This window comes from Haliotis rufescens, unplaced genomic scaffold, assembly GCF_023055435.1.
Source record: "Haliotis rufescens isolate VD_foot unplaced genomic scaffold, xgHalRufe1.0.p SCAF_9, whole genome shotgun sequence".
Taxonomy (NCBI): Eukaryota; Metazoa; Mollusca; class Gastropoda; order Lepetellida; family Haliotidae; genus Haliotis; species Haliotis rufescens.
Window position 1 is genome coordinate 35,323,851 of NW_025964383.1, and position 15,930 is coordinate 35,339,780.

The following is a 15,930-nucleotide window of genomic DNA, read 5'->3' on the forward strand; positions in this document are numbered from 1 at the left end:
CTGATCCTTAATGCACTATAGACGAGCTTGTATGGGGGCTGATCCTTAATGCACTATAGACGAGCTTGTATGGGGGCTGATCATTAATGCACTATAGACGAGCTTGTATGGGGGCTAATCCTTAATGAGTCTAAATTGAAGTAATTGCTGAATGTTATTCTAATATAGGTGATGACAGATTTACTTAAATAAAATAGTTCAAGGTAATCTATAAGACTATGTAGAAATATCTTTTGTCTGGGAGATGGGATCTTGATACCTGAGGCTAGCAATAATCTAAAAGCTTCAAATCTATTAAACTATGTAGACATAACTCTTGTTTTATTGAATAGTATGTCTAGGAGATGCGCTCCCATTACCTCAGGCTAGCATCTGTCTAAAAAGCTATAACTGAAACTACTGATATTTTATATATGCATTTTACCTGATGATAAGTATTACTTGCTAAACTATAATTATATGAAATGATGTATAAATGATACACCATGATAACTCATAAAAGCACTTGATGTGGATCTATTATTATTATTATTATTATAGGACAACTTAGTATAAATGTTATATCATGATATTCCTCTCTGTCGGCTGCCAGAGAGAGTGGCTTCAGTCCCGGCTACAGCCCTGCCTGGTCACCGCAGCCCGGCTCCCCAGGCTCGCCAGTCAGTCCCTACATTCCCAGTCCGCGGGGCGCCATGTCACCGAGCTACTCACCAGCGTCGCCATCCTACATGCCAAGCTCACCAGCCATGACCCCTCAGAGTCCTGGCTACTCACCAACAAGTCCGTCATACTCGCCATCAAGTCCTGGTTATTCACCAACTTCCCCGAAATACAGTCCGACTCCTCCATCTTATTCTCCAACAAGTCCAAGCTACAGTCCGACTTCTCCATCCTATTCTCCAACAAGCCCCAGCTACAGTCCCACATCGCCATCCTACTCTCCTACCAGCCCATCCTACAGTCCCACCAGCCCATCTTACAGCCCGACCTCTCCATCCTACAGTCCCACATCACCCTCCTATAGCCCTACAAGCCCCTCCTATTCTCCTACCAGCCCCTCCTATTCTTCAACAAGCCCCAGCCACAGTCCCACATCGCCACAGCCTAAATCTAATCTCATGACGTAATCTGTCACAGGTTTCCGACAGACTAGGATCTCAACCACAAACCCCATCACCAACTGTGAGATATTAGCTTTGCACTGTGTTGTATCAGGATAAGAAATAATTTCAATAAATACTTCAAAAAGTGTGATTTCTGGTATGATTTGATGATTATAAGTGCATAATAAACCAATCCTGTAAATTCCTCAAAATGTGTGTTTTCTGGTCTGTTCCACTTTAATGAAGGGTAAACAGGTAAACAGGGAACTATTGCTTGACTAACCAACCTTGACTAATCCTGGTATAAGCTGTCTGACAAATAGGATGTCTGACAATTGGGATGTCTGACAAATGGGATGTCTAACAATTGGGAGGTTACCAACCCTGCCCAGGCTCCGTGGTCTAGTGGTAGAGCATCCGCTCTCTGCCTCCTTGGTCTAGTGGTAGAGCATCCGCTCTCTGCCTCCGTGGTCTAGTGGTAGAGCATCCGCCCGGAGAGCGGAAGGTCTGGGGTTCGATCCCGGCTGCGTCATACCTAAAGACGTCAAAAGATGGTACTTGTTGTAACCCTGTCTGGTCCTCGGCATTAAGGGGCTAAAACAAGGACTGGTCGGCTCGGAGTCAGTATACTCTGTCTGAATGGGGTATTTATGTTAAACTGCGGCATGGTATCTCAGTGAGCTATGACTATAAATCGGCATCAGTTCTGACTAGTACACACACACACACACACACACACACACACACACACACACACGTGCATGCACATCGCTATATAAGTGCAAAAATCTTGGACTCAATGTTAAACCCAATTTCACCTCACCTCACCTCCACGAGGACAAAGTGCTCAAGCATTATGCAGGGCACATCTGCATTTCCATCGAATTCATTCTTTGAGACATTTATTAAAGAACCAGCAGCAACCTTGTAGGAGTCAACCGTCATTCGAATGCCCTACCCTGATGCAGTATTTCAACTGCTGGTACACATGGAAAAATGACACCTGAAGATCCGGGGTAGAAAGGTCTACAGCAACCCATGCTTGCTGTAAAAGGCGACTATGCTTGTCGTAAAAGGCGACTAACGGAATCAGATGGTCATGTTCGCTGACTTGGTTGATGCATGTAATCTTAAACCAATTGCGTGGATCGATGCTCGTGATGTCAATCACTAGATTATCTGGTCCGGACTCGATTATTTACAGACTGTCGTCACATAGCTGGAATATTGCTGAATGTGGTGTTAAATAACAAATAAACAAACAAACATATAAAATTGGGTTGACTCTGGTTATGGGTTCCAAAGTGCTAGAGCCGTGAAGATCTGGGGAGGAATAGGTCTTCAGCAACCCATGCTTGCCGTAAAAGCTGACTATGCTTGTCGTAAAAGGCGACTATGCTTGTCGTAAAAGGCGACTAACAGGATGGGTGGTCCGGCTCGCTGACTTAGTTGATGCATGTCATCGATCCCAATTGCGTGGATCGATGCTCATGATATTAATCACTGGATTGTATGGTTCAGACTTGATTATTTACAGACTGCCGTCATATAGCTGAAATATTGTTGAGTGCGGCTTTCAACAACAAACCACCCACACAAAGAGCTAAATGATGTATGCATGTAATGCACCTTGGTGTAGTAATTCTTCACACTTGAATTATTTGTTGGACTATTAAAGCCTATGAAACACAAGTCTTTTTATTTTTTTTATCCAGTGATTGATATCATGAGCATCGATCCACGCAATTGGGATCGATGACATGCATCAACCAAGTCAGCGAGCCTGACCACCCGATCCCGTTAGTCGCCTCTTACGACAAGCATAGTCACCTTTTACGGCAAGCATGGGTTACTGAAGACCTATTCTACCCCGGATCTTCACGGGCCAGATGTGGGTATGAACACAATATGGGTGTACTTCGGTATATCGGACAGTAAGTCCAATGAATATTTCTCTTCAACTTTTAATTAAATTTTAACCTGTGAAGAACTGGGTTAGAATTGGTCTTCAGCAACCCACGTTTGTCTTTAGAGGCGACTAACAGGATCGGGTGGTCAGGCTCGCTGACTTGGTTGATGCATGTCATGGCTTCCGAATGGGGTAGATCGATGCTCATGATATCAATCACTGGATTGTAGACCTAGCCTAGATTCGATTATTTACTTACAGCTGGAATATTGTTGTGTGAGGCGTTAAACAGCAAATGAAGGAACAAATTAAATTTTAATTCTGGTTATAGCTTTGACATGTTATTCCTTTGCAAACTGTGAACGTTTAAAAATACTGTAAGTATTCAATTAAGTACCAAGTGTTGGAGATTATATTAACCCTTAATTCATACTTCCATGAGTATTTGTATTTTTTTGCAAATCTTATAAACAACCGTCTGCTCAATCATTTTACAAACACTGTGATCTCGTGGTATATCTTGTTAGCATTCTTTCTCTATTGGTAATCAATGCTTAAGGTTCTTTTATTTATTATGGGAATGTTTCACAGTATTTTTCCAATATTGACAAATCCTTACATTCCAGTTTTTTTTTTATGAAGAAGAGTTCATTAGAATGATATGACATACTAACATGAATGTTTTAATTTTATTGATACAAAATCACAAAACAACAAACATGATACGGTCCCATTTCGCCAGGTACTGTTTTCGCCAACTTCGATACTTTGGCTAGGGTCGGATAGATTTGAATGTATGCAATGTCGTAACCCTGGTAATTTCGTAACCCTGGTAATTGCGTAACCCTGGTAATTACGTAACCCTGGTAATTTCGTAACCCTGGTAATTACGTAACCCTGGTAATTTCGTAACCCTGGTAATTACGTAACCCTGGTAATTACGTAACCCTGGTAATTTCGTAACCCTGTTAATTTAGTAACCCTGGTAATTTCGTAACCCTGGTAATTACGTAACCCTGGTAATTTCGTAAACCTGGTAATTTCGTAACCCTTGTAATTACGTAACCCTGGTAATTTCGTAACCCTGGTAATTTCGTAGCCCCCAAAGGAAGAACCTTCGTAACCCTATTTCATATTTCTAAGCGTTCGTTTATTTTATTTTTATCCTAATGCAATCATTGCATCCACATTCATAACACCAAGCGTTCTGAATTCCATTCACGTGCAACTTATAATCAACATACAATCAAACGTTACATATTTTTATTGCCATATTACATTGCTTAATTTTGTTAAATTACCGGACCGAAGCGGATATCTTTACAATTACTTTGACCCACTCTCCGCCAGTTATGTTAACTGAATCAGTGTATCCTGGATGTTTTTATTTTTGTGTGTTTGTTGTTTAACGCCGTACTCAGCAATATTCCAGCTATATGATGGCGGTCTGTAAATAATCGAGTCTGGACCAGACAATCCAGTGATTAATTTCATGAGCATCGATCCACGCAATTGGGATACGATGACATGCATCAACCAAGTCAGCGAGCCTGACCACCCGATCCCGTTAGTCGCCTCTTACGATAAGCATAGTCGCCTTTCACGACAAGCAGTATCCTGAACGATCAGTACCGACACCGGCACGTATAGGTCCGTGACACCGGCAGAGATTATGGTCTCAGGTAAAGTCTTGATTAAGGCTGGGACGAGTCTAAATTTACTACCTGGGTACCCGACCCCCTATTACCCGACTCTACCCGGGTACCCATTGTAGGTCTCAAGTTGGGTTCAAAATGTTCGATTGGGAAGTTTTTTTACTGGAGCCCTGGCATAAAGTATTTAGATATATTATAAAACGATCTGATCGTGCATACACTGAAGTTGACTGAAGCTTTGTCCTTATCTAACATATAAAAATCAGAAGGAATGTGTGCACAGTCAGAAAGAAATGCGAACATTATAGCGACTTGTACTTATAAAGTGTAACCATGAACTTTTATGGTTAATGTCACAAAAAAATATATCACATGACTAACCACGGGTCCGGGTAGTCCTGTGGGTACCCGGATCCCACCCGACCCATGTACCCCAGTTACCTGTCCCAGCCCTAGCCCTGATATGTTATTCTTGTATATTCAAATAAAATATCTATGCATTTACATTTGCATAACATTCTATGCTCTTCTGTTTGGATTTTGGTCAAGTTGGGTACTTTTCAATTTGTTCGCCACTTAGGTTTAGAGTCGCTATATGGCTGAAACAATGCCGATGCGACGTTAAATTTTAACTCACTCACTTCGGTTCAGGGTTTGAGGGTTACCCATTGTTTAAAAAAACAAAACAACATGCCCCATAATTTAAATAACTCCCCATTAAAACGACCCTCTTTTCGACAGTTTTAAACATTATTTGTAGTGGCAAACATATTGTAAATATGCTTCAATCACTTTCTATTTGTGTTTTGAAATTTCTCATTTTGAGGTTTACGAAGTTACCGCGACCCGACTTGAACTATATCGTGAGCGGTGCTGTCGCATATTTGGCGTATCATTAGAGTTGCCTCCCTTCCAGAGAACAAGTGCGTGCGCATATGACAACAAACATGGACGAAAAAGGTTGAAAGTTCCTGTTTTGCATTATCAACATTAATTGAGGGTAATTATCAAATATCGAAACGACGATGTAACCAGTCAGCCATAGAAAATTCTTGCTTACAACCCAAAATGCATTTTGCCAAATATGAACACGATTAGAAAGGTAGATTTTGTTCTCACGTTTCGTGTTGTTGACAATTTTTTCTCGACTGACGAAAAACAAAACTCAATCATTCTAACACCGATCTAACGAAGAAGTTAAAATGATGATGAATAACCCAGACAACACGGTACAGTTTAGCTGTGGCCTTATTTGTGACACATGCTTTCCTCGACTTGTGTTTGTTCTGTGTGTTTAACTTTGACCTTGTGAGTTGTTGTCGCTAGGCTTAGCTCTCAACCAAGTCTTCCGCCAGGCCTTTGACATATCTGCTGTGTTGCACAACATGCTGACAATCTACACACATATAAACCCATCAGCGATAAGAAAGAGTAATAGTTCGATACGCCTGAATCTGTAGTGGTTCAGTTGCTCGAGGTTTATTATGAACAATCGCCGGAAATACAAGGGTAGGAGGAGGCCCAAGAGTCTTTTCACGATTCCGGAACGAGAAAGACATGGTTTGGCTTTTCTACTGTAGGCCTATAAGTTTGCCTCTGTTGTCAAATGTGGTTTGTGTACTCTAAATTGTAAATTCCAGCACATTTTCTAGTTTTATCAAAGATTTTTAATGGACAAATATTTGATATCCTTTGACATGTTTGCTCATGTTGCTCAATATTCAAAAATACCATTTCCTCGATTAAATGCTCAGGCGTGTATTTCTTTCAGACACTCTTTACACCCAGCGTTTATTGCAAAGATTGTAATGGAGTGAATCCAGTGCATAAATATCTACCTGGCATTTTATCGAGACCCTGCGTTTATTCGAGGCGGCATGTTTAAAACAATTAATGTATACTTGTGCTTGTCATGATTGTATGTAATCTGTAAAGAGCTGTCATTATTGGAAAGTCCCTGTATTGATATATGAACCGAGTAACTTGATGATGATTGATAAGATCATGCAGCTATCACTACAAGTTATTATGATGATACAATAAAACCTTTCTGATGGAATTGTTGAATACAGAACTTGTTAGTTCACTTTGAAAACATGGAAAAAGTTAGAAGTTAATTTCGATTTTCATTAGTCTGCAAACCAGTGGCAACAATGATCTGCCATCTACCTACGCTAATGGTAAAAGTGGTAGTCCACAAGGAAATGTCACTAGTCCAAATCTGAATTTTCCTAGTCTCAGACAGCCAAACTTGTGCTGCAGCATATTTTAGTGAGCCTTCTTGCCAACCTATTCGTCTGAAAAACCATTAGACATAGGATCCACTCCCTCCTGCTCACATAAATACCATCTTTCTCTATGTATATGTTTGTTCAGCTAACTAATTCAGCATGTTTAGTGGGTACATATTTTTTAACTGCTTTTTCAATGATGCGTAGGATGTTTAGTATTATATTATATATTGTATAAATTTAGTATCTATTTTGTTTGATTATGATACATAATATTTCCTGTTCCACTTGTTTTCTACATTCTTGTTGTGACAGGCCAGTTGGGTAGTCTAGAGGTTAAAATGTTGGCTCTTCATGGTGGAGGTCTGGGTTGATTCCCCAGATGAGGACATATTGTGTGAAGCCATTTCTGGTGTTCCCCACTGTGATATTGCAGGAATATATTTATAATGTAAACTCATCTCTCTTCACCTATGCTGACAATGCATTTTATTTGAAATAATTAATTCAAGACACTGGTTCATCCAGCATGTCTAGATCGTATTGATATGTATTGCAGTTAATAATTGCAGTGATATATTGTAACATCCTGATTAATGTTTTTTTTCATAAACTTCAGAGGCTGTTAACAGCAAAAGCATGAATCTCAGCCGTCCAATCTTCCCCTTTGACCTCCCAAACTGGCAGGAGGTCAAGGTCCTTCTGAACGAACTCAAAGAAAACTGTTTGTCAGAGGCCTTTGATGCTGAAGATATCGTGCGGCATGTGCAGCTTGTATATGTCACTAACCATGACACGGTTCTGTATGACGGTGGACTACAAAACTCATCAAATAGCTTGGTGAACAAGACCAGGTCAAAAAGGGACAAACGGAGCAAGATTGACCAGTCCTGCATATGGTTCGGCGTTTGGAAATTTATTAAGAAAGCAACAGAAGAAGAAAATGATAAGTTTCTGTTTACGGTGATTCCTGGAATCTGTGATCTAGTCATTGAGTCTGAAAAGTTGATACCGTCAGATTTCATATTCAGCGAACAACAGAAATGTGAGTTTGTCATTAATGTTACAGTGATCGCTCGTTATTGCGCTCTTCGATAAAGCGCTACTTCGGTTATTACGCGCGGTAACGCATGACTCCCAAAATTTATGTACACTTTTAATACTGAGAGTTTTACACAGACATGATTGTATTGTTGTTCGTTGTTTATTTGCACAAAACGCTTCTCATTGCATAATCAACGGTTTATCGCTGAATGGAGTTCTAATAATCTGTTTGAAAACATCCGCGGCAGGTCCCGGAAATACGATTGTTCTACTAGTTAACTTTTCACACTATACATCCTTTGATCTTAGAAGCGCATGCATGCAATAAAAGAGAACCACAAGTGAAGTTTATATTCTTAATTAGTGGGCAATCCAATTTAAGGCTAAACTGTCACACACATGTAGTTGCTGTCACAACACGGCGGTCATTCATTTCGTAATCGTGCTTTCGTAACATCGCCTGTTTTTTCCCCGTAGTTATAACAAGCGATTTCATTGGATTAAAATTTGTTTCTAATGACGCTTTCTTGCCGAAATCTGCTACAAGTTTCACGCGACCGCACGAAACGATGGAAATAATAACTTAGATGTAAGTTTGATTACTTTTAGATATATTTTTGTTGATTTTATTTATCACTTTGTATAATATATTTAAAGATTTGCTTAAAATAGTCTTTATTTTGCTCTTTGACATGTTCGATGCGGACCCGTTGTCGAAATGTGTGTCCGAGAATTTTATTTTCAATAACATCGCGGGAAATAGTGAATAATTTTTTAATTTATTGATAAAAAATGATAAATTAGAATGGAATACGTATTTCAGACATTGTGAAATATGACAGATTTAATAAATGAATGATATTACAGGTAGATCTAGGTCCATAAAAATATATACTATTTTGACGTGACGTGAGATAAACACATAGGACTATTGATGATTTGAGATTTGCCGAGCGCGCTCCCCCGCCTCGGCCTCGGTTAAACGGCTCATCGTCTATAACGCCCACCAATTATTTGGACCCCATTGGTAGCGCAATAGCGAGCGATCACTGTATATGTCTTTGGTAAATGTGTGAGTTTCATATCTACAAAAGGTCAGTGACTCACTTATCTCAATACTTGCTTGAATAATAAATTTATAATAACATATCAGCAAACACTACTGACCTAAGGAAGACCTTTAACATTGGGAAGACTACGATTATATCTAGCTGCAACTACCATATCCCTTCATTATGCTTACCATATTCGACATAATAAGCGCCCAGGGCGCTCTCGAAATTAGAAATAGGGGGCTCTTATCCGAATATTATTTTGGTGAAAAATAACAGAGTTGAAAGATCGTAAATTTTGTGGTTTATGCTGACAGCCTGTAATGTTTATATATGACAGATATATTTTTCCAGGATTTAATTTCCCATAATTAACGTATTATACATGAATAAATAAGTCTCGTGTACTTTGATCAATTGGAAGGGGTGCTAAATAGGATTGTTCACTAGCCAATGTACATGTATTAGCAAATATCGCTGTGGGCGCTTTTTAGAGCGGGGCGCTTATTACGTCAAATACGGCATTCATTCAGAGTTTAACAAATTGATTGCATGTGGTTCAGTTGCTGGCAAGTGATTGGCTAACCATGCCAATTTTTTTCCCGTTTTTTCTCCATCATGTCCAGGGCGGTGGGGTAGCCTAGTGGTTTAGGCATTGACTCGTCACACTGAAGACCCATGTTCGATTCCCCACATGGGTACAATGTGTGAAGCCCTGCATTCACTCTTAAAGAGATCAATAAATAGGAACAGGTTTTAATGCTGTTTTACATTATTGCATTACATGCAATCTTTATTTGCCAGTGATTAAGGGTGCATATAACACACGATTGCGTATAATACACGAATAAATAAGTCTTGTTTACATTGATCCATCGGAAGGAAGGGTGCTTATTGGGATTGTTCACTAGCCAATATATTAGCAAATATTGCTGTGGGCACTTATTGGAGCAGGGACCTTATTACGTCAAACACGTTACCCATTTTGCACAAATTAATGCTTTGTTTCTCAATCTGTCTGCCGAGGGCACTTTGCTTGGAATCCTTGATAAATCCCTATGATGTCATCTCCCAAAAGAAGAAGTATTGTATGTCATTTACAAAATACAAAGTAACTCTTGGAAGTGCACATTTAAGAAAGTGAAAACATTGACAGTTTTGTGTGTGTGTGTTCTCAGGTGGCAGTAGTGTACTTTCCAAGAGATGTGTGGCAGCCATCTTGGCCTGCTCCTTCCTGTGTCTATTCCCGGAGAGAGAGAGGAGTCGATGGACCAAGCTCAATGTCATCAACTTCACCAACTTCTTTAAACAGCTCCCAATGTAAGTCATGTCTAACCCATGGGGTGGTGGGTAGCCTAGTGGTTACTGCGTTTGCTTGTCACACCAAAGACCTGTGTTCGATTCTCTACATGGGTATAAGTTTGAAGCCCATTTATATTGCCCTTTGCCAGAATATTGCTAAAAGCGGCTTTAAACCACACTCACTCACTCACTCTCACCTACCCACTCACTCACTCACCAGCAACCCATGCTTGCTGTAAAAGGCGACTATGCTTGTCGTAAGAGGCGACCAACAGGATCGGATGGTCATGCTTGCTGACTTGGTTGATGCATGCTCATGATGTCAATCACTGGATTGTGTGGTCTAGACTCAATTATTTATAGACCACCAGCATATGGCTGGAATATTGCTGAGTGCTGCGTTAAACAACAAACAAACAAAATTTATCATATGGTTATGGAGGAACAAATTGATATGTAACTGGTATGTCCTACCTTTCAGTCTTTTCCTCAATTCCTCACAAGTCCTATGACACAAATCCTAATCCTTGTTTTGCCTTTTCGCTTTTGTAATTTATGTAAAAATATGTAAAAATGTTTCAGGTCATCACAGAATGCTAAGATGCGGTGTATCTTGAACTACTTTGAAAGAGTGACCGAGCCTGGTATAGCATTGACAGGAAACGTCACCTACGCTAGACAGGTATTGTTGTCAGATTTCACCTTATCATGCTCTATTATTGATGTTATCTTGAACTTGAACTTTTAGTAGGTTTGAACAGCAGGTGTGTAGAGTTGCCTCCCTTAGCTGTGTGAAGATACGTAGGTCATGGGTTTGAATCCCAAGATTTGTCACAGTTATTATCCTTGTTCTGGCATGGTTGTATAAGATGTGAAGAGTTGCATCCCTTAGCCATGCCAGGATCCCATGACAATAGGTCAAATCCCAGGTTCACACCTGTTTTGTTTCTTGATTTGTCAGAACCATATAGGCCAATTTCTAACTTATCCTATCTCATGCTTTGCATTTCTTTCTTTCTCTTTCGATCCTAGTGTGGAAACGTCCCAGAACAAAGTTTCTAGCTTCAAAAAACATTTCACCCAAACACATCCCAGCATTACCATGGTTGTGACCCAAACAAATGAGTCATGCACTGCAATCCTGTGCGTTGTGTCCCGAAGCGACCTGATCGTCTGACTCCCCCTACCACATTATTCTTTTACTTAGAGCAGACTGGCTAGCGCAACTGTGATGCAAGGATGGCTGGGAGAACAAATAGTGTGTGAGATAGGCATGATAGGATAAGTACATAAATATACAAGTTATTGTAAAATTTTCAATTTTGGGTTTCACTAATGTGGTAAGTGTTGATGACCTGTGTTATTTTGGCCTTCCAACACAATGTCGCCATATAACTGCATTAAGCTTGGACATGATGCAAAACCCAGATAACCAGATAACATTTTGAGCAATTGAGTTTTTACTCAAAGGTTTTTATTTTAATTGGGTTATTACAATTTTCATTGAGTACTTTTTCATTCATCTATTCATCACTCTATTGGGTGTTCCAAAAATGAGTTAACATTTTGAAATTTTCAAAAAAACAACTAATGTTTTAGATGTATATAAAGTTTCTAACTTTAGGCTTGACTCGGAAAGTAAATAACTAAATAAGCCCGTAATTATTTCGGAAATTACCACCTTTGTATGCATGCTGAAAAAGCTTCACTAGGTATTTACGCATGCTGTTTATATACATTTGAGTTTTTCCTTTAATTCATGCAGCATTTCTGTACGCAACTTAATTGAAAGTAATTGGGTTTTGAATAGTTTGGGTGGGTATTTTACGCAAATACACAGCTTATCTGTAGCTCTGAAAACCCCATTTCACCTCACTTCATCTAGACAGCGATTGGTCACGAGACTTTGTAGCACAGCTTCCCTTTTATCTGATATACTGTGTCATAGCAGAAATACAGTAGACTCACTCCATCTGAAGCTCCTTTATCTCAATGTCATGTCTATCTGCAGCCGGACCTTCGGGCCTATATCTTCTTATATAAGTATCATTAAATTTGTACATAGCTTAGACTTCAAGATTCACATTCAAACAGTATTTAGAACCAGGAATGAGTTGTTTTGTAAACCAACTAATGATAGAACGGCCTAAGAGATGTGTGTGCCAAATAAGGGAGTCTAAGCTCAGTGGAGACCAAGCCATCTGTAATGTTGTTTTGTGTGCAGGTGATGGACACGGAGATTCTGCTGACTATTGTAGATGTGACGTCATCAGATGCTGAGCTCTGGCTGTTGTTTTGTGTGCAGGTGATAGACATGGAGTGACAATGGAAGATGTGACGTCATCAGATGCTGAGCTCTGACTGTTGTTTTGTGTGCAGGTGATAGACATGGAGTGACAATGGAAGATGTGACGTCATCAGATGCTGAGCTCTGACTGTTGTTTTGTGTGCAGGTGATAGACACGGAGTGACAATGGAAGATGTGACGTCATCAGATGCTGAGCTCTGACTGTTGTTTTGTGTGCAGGTGATAGACATGGAGTGACAATGGAAGATGTGACGTCATCAGATGCTGAGCTCTGACTGTTGTTTTGTGTGCAGGTGATAGACATGGAGTGACAATGGAAGATGTGACGTCATCAGATGCTGAGCTCTGACTGTTGTTTTGTGTGCAGGTGATAGACATGGAGTGACAATGGAAGATGTGACGTCATCAGATGCTGAGCTCTGACTGTTGTTTTGTGTGCAGGTGATAGACACGGAGATGCTGTTGACTATGGAAGATGTGACGTCATCAGATGCTGAGCTCTGACTGTTGTTTTGTGTGCAGGTGATAGACACGGAGATGCTGTTGACTACGGAAGATGTGACGTCATCAGATGCTGAGCTGTGCTCCATGTTCATCCACACTGATGGCTTCATTGAAGATCTTGGTAGTGAAGCAATTGAGGTAGTTGTTACATGCAGTCAAAACTTCTGCCCCGGCCGCGTCATACCAAACGATGTTAAAAGATGGTACCTATTGTTACTCCATCTGGCGCTCGGCATTAAGGGGCTAAAACAAGGACTGGTCGGCTTGGAGTCAGTATACTGTCTGAGTGGGGTATTTATGTTAAACTGCGGCATGGTATCTCAGTGGGCTAGCACTATAAATCAGTCAGGCCTAGTACAGCAACCACACACACACACACACACACACACAAGTGCATGCACGTCGCTATATAAGTGCAATAATCTTGGATGCGACGTTAAACCTCATTACACCACACCTTATACTAGTCAGGGCTTGGGTTTTACATTAGTGTAATTTGCTTTTGTCTTTCTTTCAACATTTGCATATATTTATATACATATATACACACACACACACACACACATTATACAGAAATGTACGTTTTCTTTCAGGTTGATTTTGCGAACAGATCCATAGGAGGCGGAGTGCTTGGTCGTGGTCGTGTACAGGTATGCTTATCCTAACAACTCATTTCAAACTTAGAATTAACAACTCATTTCTTGTCTGCAAATTTAATCTTGATAACCTAGCTTATTCTTGCTATATGAAACACCTGAAGTCATAATAAATTAATCATTAGATTTTAGTATAAATCTTTAAAACTTTGAGGTTGGAGGCAGTTTGCTTTATACATATACGTTTCTTTTGAAGAAACTGTTGAAGACATGTATGCATGTAGGTGTTGACGGACGTGATCCTATATCATCAAATAGAGACATGAGGGAACATGCACAGAGGTTTAACTACACCTGCTCATAGACTGATAGCCGTCCCCAGTTCATGTTAATATGATTATAATTATTAGGTAGCTGTATATCACTGAAGACCTGTGAAGGTTCCGGGGTAGAATAGGTCTTCAGCAACCCATGCTTGCCGTAAAAGGCGACTAAAAGGATCGGGTGGTCAGGCTCGCTAACTTGGTTGATACATGTCATCGATCCCAACTGCACTGATCGATGCTCATGATGTCAATCACTGGATTGTCTGGTCCAGACTCGATTATTTACAGACCGCTGTCATATAGCTGGAATATTGCTGAGTGTGACGTTAAACAACAAACCAACCAACCAACCAAGTATATCACTGAAAACAAGACCAATAAAGAGGAAGGGGCTTAAATGCTTATATTTTTTACTTATCCTGCATCTTATCTTCACATCGAGAAGACTGGAGGCATGGGGATGTACAGTTTAAGCACACAGGGTTGGGATCCCACGCCAACATATGACGCTGGCACTTGGAACAGGATGGCATGTTATTTGCAATGAAGCAGTGTAAAATCACAATGCACCCCCGCCTGATTATATATGCTATAATTTGTTTGCCTACTACGTTGGTTTATGAAAACAAGATTACGAAAAACGTAAGACAACATACAATGACAAAACAATACACTTGCAAGGGTACAACAATGATGAGGTAGGGTTTGCCTCTTAGCTAGTTGGAACTTTTCTTCAAACAAAATCTTCACACAGCTCTTTTCTCTGTCGAGACCAAGTAGTAATATGCATTGAGGAGTAATGCAGGATAAGTATACAAATGTAAATAATATCTAGGATTTTACTTGTTTTACTTTATTGCAATGTTAAATTAGCTCCGAATTTCGGGCAGAAGAAAACAAAATAATAGACAGATTGACAGATTAGCTGGGATGATTCAATCTTCAATCATGGTTTTACAACCGCTACCAAACCACCCACATCATCTTATTGACCCAGGGGCGGTCGGGTAGCCTAGTGGTTAAAGCGTTTGCTCGTCACGCCGAAGACCCGGGTTCATTTCCCGACATGGGTACAATGTGTGAAGCTCATTTCTGGTGTCCCCCGCCGTGATATTGCTGGAATATTGCTAAAAGCGGCGTAAAACCCTACTCACTCACTCACTCTTATTGACCCAGGTACCCACACATGACTAAAATCGCTGTGTTAGGATTCTAAACTAAGTTCCTTTGACAGGCAAATTGGGGAAAAAAATGTGTTTTTTTCTCTAGAAATTCTGAGGTATTTTAACATTGCAATCAGGTAAAATTCAGCATTCCCTTTATTGGTCCTGTTATCAGCGACATACAGTTACCTCTACATTGATTTGTTTGTGTTTTTTGGGGAAAATTTACATAAGTTTGTGTTGACCTTCTGATCAATTCAATTTAATGAAATACCACTAGTGAGCTTGGGCAAGCATAAAAATCTAATACATAATTTGTTATGGTCTAACTGAGAAAAGACATTGCACTATCTACAAAATGTACATGTTTTAGTCTGTTTTCAGTCGTACAAATGGGTATCTCTCATACCCTCACGTCTAGTCGCACGTTTAGAGGAAGCCAGAAGCTGGAATGTAAACATTAAACTTGTTTCCGTCCGGTTGCGCACGCACCTCCCTATGACATGTCACAAATCTCTCAGCGCGCCTCTGCGCTGGTCGCTCGAGAAAGTCTTTCGCGGTAGACTGCTAGTTCGTATTCTACTAGTACTTATCGCTTATCTACAGTTGTTCTAATAAAGTCATAATATGTCTTACCTGTAGACTCCTGGAATGTAATCCTTGGTAATCCATTGTTTGTGTTCAACGCGTGTTTCGCTGTTTGACAGTGATTCTACACGTGGCAATATGTCGGGCAT

At 40.1% G+C, this 15,930-nt stretch overlaps 2 protein-coding genes across 2 annotated transcripts in view; both read left to right on the plus strand.

Annotated features, from left to right (window-relative positions):
* Nucleotides 1-511: 511 nt before the first annotated feature.
* On the plus strand, nt 512-1,441 carry LOC125377417 (DNA-directed RNA polymerase II subunit RPB1-like). Its single transcript, XM_048390595.1, has one exon. The coding sequence runs from the start codon at nt 693-695 to the stop codon at nt 1,125-1,127; it is 435 nt and encodes a 144-aa protein (XP_048246552.1). The 5' UTR covers nt 512-692; the 3' UTR covers nt 1,128-1,441.
* A 4,140-nt stretch (nt 1,442-5,581) lies between these two features.
* LOC124147812 overlaps nt 5,582-15,930 on the plus strand; it is a 31,345-nt gene continuing 20,996 nt past the window's right edge. The window contains exons 1-6 of the mRNA XM_046518596.2: nt 5,582-5,667; nt 7,518-7,943; nt 10,173-10,314; nt 10,879-10,978; nt 13,127-13,246; nt 13,702-13,758. Coding sequence (XP_046374552.2) covers nt 7,538-7,943; nt 10,173-10,314; nt 10,879-10,978; nt 13,127-13,246; nt 13,702-13,758 — 825 coding nt within the window. The 5' untranslated portion in view covers nt 5,582-5,667; nt 7,518-7,537. The remainder of the gene's footprint in view (nt 5,668-7,517; nt 7,944-10,172; nt 10,315-10,878; nt 10,979-13,126; nt 13,247-13,701; nt 13,759-15,930) is intronic.

Coding starts and splice junctions, on each gene's coding strand:
- LOC125377417 (XM_048390595.1), top strand. CDS start 693: ATGTCACCGAGCTACTCACCAGCGTCGCCATCCTACATGCCAAGCTCA.